This window comes from Apiotrichum porosum, assembly GCF_003942205.1.
Source record: "Apiotrichum porosum strain DSM 27194 chromosome Unknown scaffold_13, whole genome shotgun sequence".
Taxonomy (NCBI): domain Eukaryota; kingdom Fungi; phylum Basidiomycota; class Tremellomycetes; order Trichosporonales; family Trichosporonaceae; genus Apiotrichum; species Apiotrichum porosum.
In genome coordinates, this window is record NW_021167120.1 from 368,454 (window position 1) to 380,738 (window position 12,285).

At 59.7% G+C, this 12,285-nt stretch overlaps 4 protein-coding genes across 4 annotated transcripts; 3 read left to right on the forward strand and 1 right to left on the reverse strand.

Moving 5' to 3' along the window:
• Positions 1 to 1,683: 1,683 nt before the first annotated feature.
• On the reverse strand, positions 1,684 to 5,860 carry EHS24_002558 (uncharacterized protein; the record flags this gene model as incomplete). Its single annotated transcript, XM_028618293.1, has 2 exons — positions 1,684 to 5,172; positions 5,273 to 5,860. 2 exons carry the CDS (start codon positions 5,858 to 5,860, stop codon positions 1,684 to 1,686), a joined length of 4,077 nt encoding a protein of 1,358 aa, XP_028473249.1.
• Positions 5,861 to 7,920: 2,060 nt separating this feature from the next.
• Positions 7,921 to 9,494, forward strand: EHS24_002559 (uncharacterized protein; the record flags this gene model as incomplete). The annotated part of the gene is made up of 2 exons (XM_028618294.1): positions 7,921 to 8,456; positions 8,498 to 9,494. The coding sequence occupies 2 exons, from the start codon at positions 7,921 to 7,923 to the stop codon at positions 9,492 to 9,494; spliced, it is 1,533 nt and encodes a 510-aa protein (XP_028473250.1).
• Positions 9,495 to 9,589: 95 nt separating this feature from the next.
• On the forward strand, positions 9,590 to 10,235 carry EHS24_002560 (uncharacterized protein; the record flags this gene model as incomplete). The annotated part of the gene is made up of 2 exons (XM_028618295.1): positions 9,590 to 9,823; positions 9,861 to 10,235. The coding sequence occupies 2 exons, from the start codon at positions 9,590 to 9,592 to the stop codon at positions 10,233 to 10,235; spliced, it is 609 nt and encodes a 202-aa protein (XP_028473251.1).
• A 624-nt stretch (positions 10,236 to 10,859) lies between these two features.
• Positions 10,860 to 11,958, forward strand: EHS24_002561 (uncharacterized protein; the record flags this gene model as incomplete). Its single annotated transcript, XM_028618296.1, has 3 exons — positions 10,860 to 11,181; positions 11,235 to 11,429; positions 11,537 to 11,958. 3 exons carry the CDS (start codon positions 10,860 to 10,862, stop codon positions 11,956 to 11,958), a joined length of 939 nt encoding a protein of 312 aa, XP_028473252.1.
• Between the last annotated feature and the right edge of the window lie 327 nt (positions 11,959 to 12,285).

Sequence of the window (12,285 nt, forward strand, 5' to 3'; positions counted from 1 at the left end):
CATCATGGGTCGTGCAGCGCGCAGGGTGCAGGGAGGTGTGATGGGCGGACGGTCTGTCGCCCGGCCAGACGGTTTCCAGCCCAGATCCATGCCATCCATGCGAGCCATCGTCGGCGAGACTGGGCGGTACAACTTGGCGGTAGCCGTCAGACCTATATCCCAGGTCTGCGTCGTGTACTTCAGTTGCCACTCTGGACCAGTTGACAGTGGGCAGAGACAGACCCAACCAAGCGAGGAGGGGGAACTTAGCGTACAGGCAACAGGCATATGTACCACCAGGCCCCATCCACACAAGCCACCCCAGCGGTTCGAGATGGGGGATGCATGAACCCCACCCACACCTCCCTCCGCCCGTTCCTCTTCTCTGGCCGTTACACCCCATCAGGTCTCTCAGTCTAGATCTCGCAACGCGGACGGCAAAGAGCCAAACACCGCAAACGCAGCCCAGTGGCCAGTGGCCACTGCAGAGGCACCTTGGCGTGTGTGTGTGTGTGTACTTTGTGGAGAGACGCGAGGCAGCCACCCACACCCCGTACCGGCACCGGCACGGGAGGCAAAAGCCAAGGAAGGCACCGTCCGTGGTCCCAAGACATTTGGATGCGAGCACAACGAAGCAAGCTGCAAGCTGTCGTCGACGAGGAATGTCCCCAGCCAGATACAGGCGCTCGTGCAAACAAGTCGGGGGGAGGAGCAGGAGCAGTGTGACATCCGGCACCAGATCGAATGACAGAAGAACACGGCGGTCCTTTGGAGTACTAGAGTCTGGGTGGGTGGATGCTTCGCGCGCGTGTGCCCGGGCGCACAGTGGTTGGTAGGTCGCCCAAGGACCATACCCTCAAACTCCCGTGATCCCGCGTGATGGACTGTACTGTACTGTACTGTACTGTACTGCACTCTTGCTTCGTTGGGTTTACAGATTCGCAGACAGGTCAGTATATCAGTATGTGTAATTGTGTCGTCCAGCCGTCCCATGAGCGTGGGTTGACTGGCATCGTACGAAAGGCAGCGCCTCAAGACGACCCCCCCCCCCCCCCTCCCCACGTCCCCCACATCACCCTTCCCCTGGTCCCCGAGCGCCAGTGGCCAGTGGCCACCACCCTCCTTTGATGCGGGCCGCTCTTGTCTCAGCATGTGTACTTGCTGGCCTGCTGCTCGCTAGCGTTGCGCTGTGGCGAACAGCGTCAGCAACGCCGTTCAACCACCCGCCTGAGCTGGGCTGGGGTCTGTCCACTCCTTCGCCCCCGTTTCTTGCCCTGCTGCTCGCTCAGTTCTGGCATCTATGCACTGCATATTCATACACCCAATAACCTTTTACGTGCGCCGAGGGGAGGGGAGAAATCGAGAGAGAGAGAGAGAGAGAGAGAGAGAGAGAGAGAGATAGGAGGAGAGGGGGAAACAACTAATGCGACGGCCGGCGTGTATATTGTGTTACAGCAATGAGCGACTTCTATGGTGGTTTGTTCGTGTTGCGGGAAAGATATTGTGCCGATAGGTCGGACACACGCACACGGAGGCAGAGGGGGGTGTGTAAGGAAAAGAAAAGTAGAGGCTTTGCACGAAAGCAACAGCGCAAACGGAGATGTGGGGGTGTTTCGCTTGCGCTATCCGAAAGGGCCCCAAGAGGTAGGGGCCAAGAGGTAGGGGCCAAGAGCGAGCAGTGGCGGAAATGTCTATTGCCGTGCTCTAGCTCTTTTCGTCGCGGCCCGGCGGGGTGAGGCCGAACTTGGCGTAGAGGGGATCGCTGGGGTCCGTGTCCGGGTGGAGCTGGACGCGACCGGCGTACAGGTCCGTGGTCGAGCGACTCGGGTCGTGAGCTGCAGGGTTACGCAGACCAAGAGCGTTGGTCTGGGTGACCCAGTTGGGACCGGCGCCGATACCACCCGCAATGAGAGTGGGGACCATGGCGAGGAGCGAGGGGAGCTGGATGTCGGCCTTGCGGAGCTGGGCGTGACGCGATCCGGCAACGAGGGAGGATCCACTGACGCGACCACCACGGATACTGGCAAACGTCGTAAGGTTGTCCTTGATCTTCTCCAGGGCAGGGTTGTAGATGAAGCCGTCCGACTCGGACTCTTCGTCAGAGGTGACAGGGAGCTGGTTGGGGTCGGGGAAGATCTTCATCTTGACGAGGAAGGTCTCGACTGGCTGGGTGGGCATGAGGCGGACGAGGACACCGAGAGGGAGGGAGAGGAAGCCGACGACAATCGAAATTGCCCAGTCGCGACCGCCAAGACGCTGGACGGTAAAGGCGGCGCCACCGACCTCGATGATGAGGATCTGGCCGGCAACCATGATGATGAAAATGCCAATGAACCAGAAGTTGCGGAAGAAGCCCTCGAGGACGTTGAAGTGGCGGTCGAGACGGCGACAGTTGAGCTGGTTGAAGATCTGGCAGAACACGAAGCAGTTGAAGACCAGGGTACGGAGCTCGGCGGACGAGTGAGCCTGCTCAACGGCGGTTCCATAGGGCATGTTGAGAATGTGGCGACCGGCAAAGTGGAGCACAAGACAGACGATGATCTGGTAAATAGCCTGGACGACAATCATCTTGCACATGTCCACAGTGATGAGGGGCGAGTCCTTGCGGTCCGGCTTGCGCTTGAGCGACGCACGCGAGGCCGGGTCGGTAGCGAGGGCAAGGGCGGCAAACGTGTCCATGATGAGGTTGACCCAGAGCAGCTGGACGGCGGTGAGGACGGACGACTCGGAAGCCGAAGCGACGGCCGAGATGAAGGTGATGACGACAGCAGTAATGTTGACCGAGATCTGGAACTGGATAAACTTCTTGACCGAGTCGTTGACGCAACGGCCCCACATGATGGCGAGGACAATGTTGGAGAACGAGTCGTCCATGAGGATAATGTCCGAAGCCTCCTTGGCCACCTCGGTACCAGCAATACCCATGGCGAAACCGACGTTGGCAAGCTTGAGTGCGGGACCGTCATTGGTACCGTCACCAGTCACACCGACAACCTCGCCCATCGACTTGAGAGTCTTGACGAGCAGCTTCTTGTCCTCGGGGGACGAGCGGGCGAGAATCTGGAGACGGGGCACAATCTCGAGGCGGTCGGCATCGGAGAGCTTGCGGAACACGGGGCCTTCCATGACGATACCACCAGCAGTGAAGATACCACACTGCTTGGCGATTGAGCGGGCCGTGAGGACATTGTCACCGGTACACATCTTGACCGCGACACCAGCGCCCTGGCACTCATTGACAGCGTCACGGACACCGGGGCGGAGAGGGTCTTCGATACCGACAATGGCGATAAGGGAGAGGTCGCGCGAGAGCAGCTCGAAGGGGACGTCATCGATAGCGCAGTTCGGGGCACCAGCGGGGGGCCACTGGGGGAAGTCGCGGTAACAGAGAGCAAGGGTACGGAGGGTCTGGTCGGCGTAGAAGATGATAGTCTTTTCAATGTTCTTCATGGCCAAGTCGTCAAAGGCCTGAGTGTGGACGCCAGAAGTGGGCTGGCGCTGGACGTCGACGTAGGACGAGCACTTTTTGGTGAGGACCTCGGAAGCACCCTTGATGTAGAGACGGTAGGTGCCATCGGCGTTCTTGACAACGACACCCATGGCCTTGAGCTCGGACGAGAATGGGATCATTTGGACAATGTCGGCACCCTCGCGGGTGGTCTTCCAGTTGGCCCAGTTGAGCTCGCGAGCGAAACGGAGGAGAGCAGTCTCGGTCTTGGAGCCGACAAACTCAAGGTTACCGGCATCGTCCTTGTCCTCGAACGCGGTCGAGTTGATGCAGATGGCGTCGTTGAACAGGGTCTGGAGCTCGGGCGAAGCGACGGCGTTCATCTCGTCCATGTCAAACGAAAAGTCGTCACGGGCCGCACCATCAGTGTCGCCAATGGAGCGTTCCTGGTTGTCCTTGATGTCGCGCACAAACTTGCCGTGAACACCAAGCGATCCAGCAACGACCGACATGACGTTCTGAGTAAGAGTACCAGTCTTGTCCGTGCAGACAACAGTCGCGTGACCCATTGTCTCACACGAGCCAAGAACACGAACGAGCAGGTTTTGGGCAGTCATTCGCTTGGTGGCAAACGCAAGGGCGAGCGTGACGGCGAGCGGCAGACCTTCGGGGACGGCAACGACGACAATGGTGACTGAAATGATGAGAATTTGGATAAAGGCCTGCGCCTTGTCGTTGGGTGTGGCGGGGTTGCCGTGGGAGCCCATGCTGTCCGGGTTGGTGCCGAGGGTGACAAAGTAGCGGATCATGAGAGCGATGAAGAGGATCAGACCCGAACCAGCACCGGCCTTGGCGATGAGTTCGGCGAGAGCGTTAAGCTTGATCTGCAGAGGAGTCTCCTCGGTCTCGCCACGCATAGCCATCATGATACGACCGTTGAACGAGTTGGTGCCGACGGAGATGACAACGTACTCGCCGACACCCTCAAGGACCTTTGCACCGGAAATCATAAAACAGTCGAGCTTTTGGCGTTGGCCAGGCTGGAGGTTGTCGCGCTCGGCGATGCACTCGTCGTAGGTAACCTTTTTGATCGCGTCCGACTCGCCAGTGGCACCAGACTCGTCGCAGCGGACATTGTGGCCACGGAGGAACACACCGTCGACGGGGACAATCTCTCCTGGCTCGAGGAGAGCAATGTCACCCACAACGATTTCGCGAACGTTGATAACCTGCTCGTTGCCGTCACGGATAACCTTGACGGTACGGTCGTCACGCTTGTCGCTGAGCTTCTTGAACTGGCGCTCCTTTTGCCAGTCGTTGATGGAACCGACGAGGACGACAATAAGAATGGCAACAACAATGGCGACACCCTCGACCCAGTCGACCTTGGGTGCAACACAGAGACCGTCAGGGTTCTCAGGCGTAATGTCGCAGGCAATCTCCTCGCCGTCAGTGCCGAGGTCCTGGTACAGACCGAGAGCGAGCGAGACGACGGCGGCGACCGAAAGAAGAATGAGGACCTTGTCCTTGAACGCCATCCACATGAGCAGCCAGAGACTCTTGCTCTTGCGCTCGGGGAGATCGTTACGGCCGTAGACACGGTGGCGGTCGTCAAAGTTGGCGGTCCACTGGCCCCCGCCGTTCGGCCTTTCGGCAGACGAGCGGGGCGCAGCACCGTCGTGGGTGGTGAGACCCTTGGTCGGGTTGGTACCCAAGCCGTCGACCAAACCAGTCACACCTCCGATCTGAATATAAACGTCAGCGCTGTGACATAAGGGGGCGCGGGTAGTGGGGCGCCACTGACACGCCAGGCCAGGCCAGGCCAGCAGAACAATGCAAACGTACCGCTTCGAGGTCATTCAAGCTCTTGGGGTCAACGAGCATGGCGAGGCGCGAGGGCTTCTCCTTGAACGGAGTGGGGTCGGTGTTGTCCTTGTTTGGATCAATGTGCTCGATGGGCGGTGCCTCGACCTTGTTGCCCTCGGCATCGACGTGCATGTCGCCGTTGACGGGCTTGGCAGACATCGGGGAAAGGTCACGGCTCGGTTCGCTCTCCACCGATGACCCCCAGGTGCCGACACTCCAGTCGCGCTTGTGGGTCTTGAGGTCGCCGTCCTCGCCGATCGGGGCGAGGTTGTCCGCAGGCGATGAAAGTGGCGTGGTGGCCTCGTCCGAAAAGTGGACAGAGCCACCAGAGGCGTTGGACAGAGTGGGAGAGGGTGGAGTGAGGGCGGTGGAGACGGATGGGCTTGGTGAGTGGCCAGCGAGGGACACGCCGTGGGCGGCAGCGGGGGACAAGTGGGTGGGATCTGAGAGCTCAGAGTCTTGCCTACGGTGGCGTTGAGGAGTAACAGGTGATGCCGCTGCTGGGTCGGCCACAGGATGAGGGCCGTCCAGGTCAGTGGTCACGATGAGTGGTGGCGAAGGCGCCATGGTGGGTGGCCAGAAAAGAAGTGCGGTGGTGGGTGGCCGTAGGTGAGGTGTTGGTGGTGGTTGAGGATTAAGAGATGATGTTGTGGATTAAGAACAAGTTGGAGGGTGGAGGTGTGAGGCGGTGCAAAGTGATGATCGCGCGCGTGGCTAGGACCGAATGCGGGATATGCGGCGGCGGGCGGGGGGGGGGGCGACTTTTGGTGGGTCTTGTATGGCCTTGGCGTGTTGGAGTGCTTGGCGTCACGCTTTCTGCTGGCCAACGACGACAGAGACAGAGAGGCGAGTGCAAAGACGCAGTTGGTCTGGCGGCGCTCAAATGAAGAAGAAGAAGGAGTTGTTGCCCTGTTGGAAGGAGTGAAGAGAGGGTGAAAAGTGGGAAAAGGTGTTGAGGGATGAAGAGGATGTGAGACACCACACAGACGACCGTGTTGGTGAGAGCGCTGTGGAGAAGGGTGCGCATGGACATCTTTCAGGCTACGGGCGCGCGGCAACCAGGGCACACAGGGCCGGCGGAGGGAACGCGGGTGGTGTGTGTGAGGTTTGAAGGTTTGCTCCCGCTTTGGCTTGGCATTGGCGCACCGTGGCCCAGCTCTGGCCGCCATGCACGTCATGCTCACAGAGAGGCCAAAAGCAGATTCGGATATAGCCCTCACCAGCGCACCGGGTCTATTGATGCGGGCTTTTCTTCTAACAGTTTCATGCGCAGGACGCGGCGACGAGCAACATGTGTGGGGCAGGCGACTGCCGTGGACGTAAGCCTTGGCAACACGGCATGGTTGGTGGTGGTAACAGGCTCCTAACACTGGCCACTGGTACACTGGCCGCACACACAAAAAATGGGTGTTTTGGGGGGCTCCGTTCGACACCGCACCGCCATTGTGCCTTGCGGCGAACATGCAGAATTGGACCGGTACGAGCCACAGAAATCTCAAGCACCACCTGCTCCCCGGGACTGTCTGCGGCCTCTGTGGTTCTGTATGCCGCCGGCGCACGTTTACATCGTCTCTTGTTGAGGTCGGCTCAGCTCAGCCTTCTCCTTTTAACATTTGAATGCTTTCGTTCGCTGTGCGAGCGTCAGTAGCACTTCAGGCCGTTGTCTGCAACCGCCCCCATTGTCTGCAACCGCCCCATTCTTGGGCGCCACACAAAAAAGCTGCCTGCGACCGCGCTTGGACGCTTTGGACAGACCTTGCCCTGCTTGGCTGGCGCCGCCAGCATACACTGCGCGTCTGCGGTCCACACAGTGCTAGGTATTGTACCCCGGAGAGCCCACGCATGACTGCGGGGCCCGTGGGCCACTCAAACCCATGAATTTGAAGCCCATGTGTTCCGCACCCAAAGCGAGTCCCCTTGTCTGTTGGACTGACGGCTGGGCGGACACCTGCGATAGAGAGTCATACCGCAAGGCCACAAGCCCTGGGTCTGGGCAGATATATTGTGGTGCTAGCAGCCGCCTCGCGTCACACCCTCAAACCAACAATGTGGTCGACGTCGGGTCAAGCCGACATGAGCCATAAAATGGCGCACGCTGTTGTCCAATGCTAACGCGTCGGAAGCCACCCCCAACATTGTGATCCTGGCCGGCTTTTGGGCAAAGACAGGCGCGATATTACTGGGGCCCTTTAGCAAGAAGACAATCAGCCTATAGCCTCATAGCCCAGCATTATGGTCTTGGCAGTAATAGGGGAAAGCCAAGACTTGACAACGCGGTGGCGAAAGCCGCCGCGAACAAGATCCGAAGCGGCCCACCTGGCCACGTTTTGCCGCTGAGGGGGTGTGGATGATGCAGTTGCGATGACCTCATCGAGACGCTGGTTCGGCCGCCATCAGAACAGTGTGGCAGTTTGTGTGATGTTGATGGTGTTGATGATGGGGATGGTGTTGATGGATGGCACGGTTGCAAGTGGTGAGTCAACTTGAGTCAACATGACAGCTGAAGGTGGCGATCTCGCGTCCACACACACACACACATTTTAGTGTCCGATCAACTTCAGTCCGCTGCACTGATTGATACCTTCCTTCTTTGCCCTCCACCTCTAACATCCATCCTCCCATCCTGCATGTCTACATACGAGAGATACGTCCTCGACCGCCCAACAGGCCCTCTACCACTCGTATTCGTAAACGTCCCCATTCCAAGACCTCCTGCACCACCACCGGAAACCCCACCCGCGCGCCGTCTTCGACTTGCTCCTCCCATGCTCAGTCCTTCGCTCTCTGCCTCTGCATCGGCCACTGGATCTCCTGAGCCTTCACGCTTCTCTCTGACCCCCTCTCGCCTCCGTGCACGTGCCCCCATGCAAGAGAGCAGCAGGCTGCACGTCGAACGTCCTGATCAAGGTCCCTCTGTGTATTCCACGCGTGGATACAACCCTCCACGCGACGCGCCAGGCCCGTTCCACGTCTTCCCTCAGCCCCATCATCCAACTATTTTCTCTCCAGAGGCCCAACCGGCGCGCTCCGTGCCCTCGCAACCCTTGAACGCTCGGACTCGGACTTCCGGCAAACCCTCCGACCCGTCCGCCTCGATGTGGGTCGTCCCACCGCGCTCGCACCCCGCCGCCTCGAGGGACACATGGCTGCGCGACGGACCGCGGTGCGCAGCGGAGGCCAATGACCACGGCAGCTGACATCCAGGTCCGGGCTGCCTTTCGACGCGCCTGACGACCCTTCTTCGAACCCCTCCGACCCTGCGAGCCTCATGTGGAGGCAGCGTCCTGAGGACCGAACCGAGACTGGGCACCGGCCTGGACCGCGCAGCGCAGCTGGATCCAGTCCGAGCAGCAGTGAAGGTAACGGTGGGCCCCCGGAGTCACCATCACGTGGCGAGCCGTCGATGTCAAGACAGCCGTCACCACCAGTTGTGGGTCTCTCGGGCCTGAGCCTGGAGTCACGGCCGTCAAGTTCAGCACCCCCAACGAGCAGCCACCATGACGACGACCTCAGCAATGGCGACAAAACTGAAAGGAACGTTCGGCTCGAGGAACCCCGTTTGGATTCATTCCGCGAGCGATGGACTAGCCCGACGCCGAGTCTGAGTCTCATGTCCACCGACGCCGAAAGCGAAGACGAGGACGACGCGGGTACAGTGGCAATGAGGGCCGCGAACTCGAAGCAACCTTCGACCCTCCCCGATGCCATAGCGCTCGCAAGCGTATCTCGGGGGCGCGCAGCCACATGGAGAGTCGGGTCGCATTGTCTCGACACTGGCACCGACGGCAAGCCCCACGATGGCAAAAGTGGCGGATCTGAACCAAGGACGGAAGGTGACTCTGCTCCAGTGTTTATGGAGATCAATACCGGGGACACTCCAGACCCCGAGGAGGAGGTTGCCGTTGCGGCACTCAAAACGGTACCCAAGAAGCGCCAGCGATCTCTCGAGCTCAAAATCAGGCCACCTGTGGTCGACTCGGACGACTCGCCGCTCACCTCGCTTCCCGAGTCCTCTGGCAAGGGCGGTATCGCTCGTCCTCCCAAGGCATCGTCCATTAGCAAGGCATCAAAACCGCCTGTCCCCAAGAAGCGTGGTCTTCGCCAAAGAGCAAGTCGGATACTCTCCCTCCCCCAGCTGCGAAAAGGGGTCCTGGTCGTCCGCGCAAGCATCCGAAGCCAGTGCCTGTTGACCTGGAGATGAAGCGTTTGAAGCGGGAACGTCGTCTGGCAGAAGGCTTTGCCGACCGGACTGGAGTGGTGAGCTTGCAACTGAGAGTGTCAGTTAACGCCTAGATCATGGCTGGCCGCTCGGCCTTCTTTGCAACCTCGCCATTTGCCGAGTGTCGTACGCGCCGCTGGTTCGAGGCGATTGTCAACTCGCCCCACATGATCCCAGGGCTATACACCGAGGACGAGATGCCCGAGCTGCTCGGCGGCAAACACCAGATGTACGCCCTCGCCGCCAACCCTGCGTCTCGGAGGCCTGCAGAAGCGTGGGCCAGCGTTGAAGTCGGGTGGGCGAGCCCGCTCGTGAGTTGTCGTCACTGAGAGTAACACTCACGCGCAGGCGCGATTCTACTACATCCTCCTTGACGAATGGATCAGCATGCGAACCCAAGTCAACTTGCCAGGTCAAAAGACGACGATTGATTACTTTCCTACCCCGCGCGATGTCTGGTCTACGACACACCCCACCACTGAGCCTGACGGTGACGACCAACACAAGCTGTACGCCTTCATGGTCGACCCGATCCACCACCCTGCCTTTCCTCCCGGCTCGCTGCTCCCTGATCCAGAGCTCGACCTGGCCTTGCCCGACATTGCAGAGCTGATCGACTTGGAAGCACCTCTTGTCGCTCTCCGTGCCACACGCCGTGCTCGAGGCGCAGAGGTGATTGACCTCGACATGCTGAGGCGTGAGACACAACCACCACCCTGTTGATCTTGGAGCTTCGTTCTTGGGTCTTGGCTGCCTGCTTTGCGTGCCTGTGAATTGATAATATTCGATAATCGCGGCCAACTCAGGGTGATGGACTTGGACGGCAGCCCGACCTTGCCGAGACCAAACGCGCATCTCTCGTCCGCCATCCGGGTCCGACATTTCCGATCAATACACAAAACCTACGGTGGCTGCTGAAGTCCATGGAGACGGGACAGAGTGGGCGAGTACGGTGAATAGTACATGTTACGGAGCGGGGCACGGAGCATGTCGGGGTGCGGGGACGTCCGGGGATGTTGTGGAGATGCCATGCGTGACTCGTTGCTTGAGGACATTGACTCCTAAGTTGAGGACATGATTACCCAAGCTTAGCCCAAATTAGTCTCCGCCTACGTCACGGAATGGAGACTTCCGATGATGATTACATGCGGCGACTCGACATGTTTAGTCACCGCTCACAAGGCCGTTGCTCAGACTGTGTTCTCGACAGCTACATATAGTGACTCCCCCGTTGCGTGTTTGCCCCATTCCCCACATCCTCCGCACTCTTAGCTGTCAGCTAGTCACCCACTCACTCGCCTACTCCTCACCTCCTCTCACCTGTACCCTCCACATCTCTTAACAACAATGGCTGGTCTCAAGATTGCGTACGCCGGCCTCGGCAACATGGGCGAGAACCTTTCGGTCCACCTGGCCAACTATGCCCGTGCCAACGGCGGCTCCTTGACGGTCTGGAACCGCTCCAAGGGCAAGTACGACAGCGTAAAGGCCGAGCTTGGCGAGGGTGTCACATACGCCGCTGGCGACGTCGACGAGCTCGCGGGCGCCGACGTCATCTTCGTCAGCGTGCTCAACGACGCCGCGTCCACGGACGTGGTCACCAGGCTCACGGCCAAGGCCAAGGGCGCCGTCATTGTCGACCAGAGCTCGCTCAACCCCAAGACCTCCAGTACGTTACTCGCGGTCGTGACGGCTTGGAACACAGCTGACAGCCCGCCGTAGTTGCCCTCGAGCAGCTCGCTGCCAAGTCGGGTAACGCATACCTCGCCGCCCCCGTCTTTGGTCGCCCCGACGCTGCCAAGGCTGGCAAGCTTATCCAGGTCGTTGCGGGCAACAAGGACGCCAAGGCCAAGGTCCGCCCCCTCTTTAACATCTTTGCCCGTGCGGTTCTCGACCTCGGCGAGGAGGTGCAAAAGGGTGAGTCTGGATACGCGGAGCGGAGGAGTAGCTACTGTGGTCTTCCCGCAACGGCCTACAGCTATGCCTCTTCTTCCTATTCATCGTCGTCCTCTGCTTACTCTCAGGCAACACCCTCAAGCTCATGGGCAACGCCCTCATCCTCGGCGTGATTGAGCTTCTGGCCGAGACCTACGCCCTTGGTGACGCGCTCGACATTGACCCCAGCGTGTTCCAGCAGTTCATCGACCTCTTCTTCCCCACTCCCTCGTACGGCGCCTACGGCAACAAGATTGGCAAGGGCACCTTTGGCTCGGCTGGCGGCTTCCGCCTCGAAGGCGGTCTCAAGGACGCCAACAACATCCTCAACGTCGGCGCCGACCTCGGCCACCCCGTCAACCTCCCCACCATCGCGCTGGCCAAGGAGCACATGGAGCGCGCGGTCGAGCTCGGCGGAATCGACATGGACTGGTCGTCGCTCTCGGCCGTCCTCCGCGAGAGGGCGGGCCTGGAACCCTTCAAGGTCAAGCAGGATGAGCCCAAGCAGTGAGCCAGCGTTGTCGCTCGCTGAGGGAGCGGGAGGCGGGACACTTTGTCGGCTGTCAAACGCCACCACTGTACGATACGGAGGAGTGACATGCTGTATACATAGCGAGACGTGTTATTCTTGAATCTAAGCTGTTGACTTTTCTGACTTTTGAGGCCAAGTCTTGGGGTTGTCACACTGCTGGCTACTAACCCAGACTGGTGAATGTCACACTGCTGGATACAACCACGACTGGTGGAAGAGGTTTCGGTGAGGTCACGCCTCGGCACGAGTGATGTGAGCTGATCGTATCCTTATGTCCAACGGCCTGGAGTGTCTCCCCCACCCTGC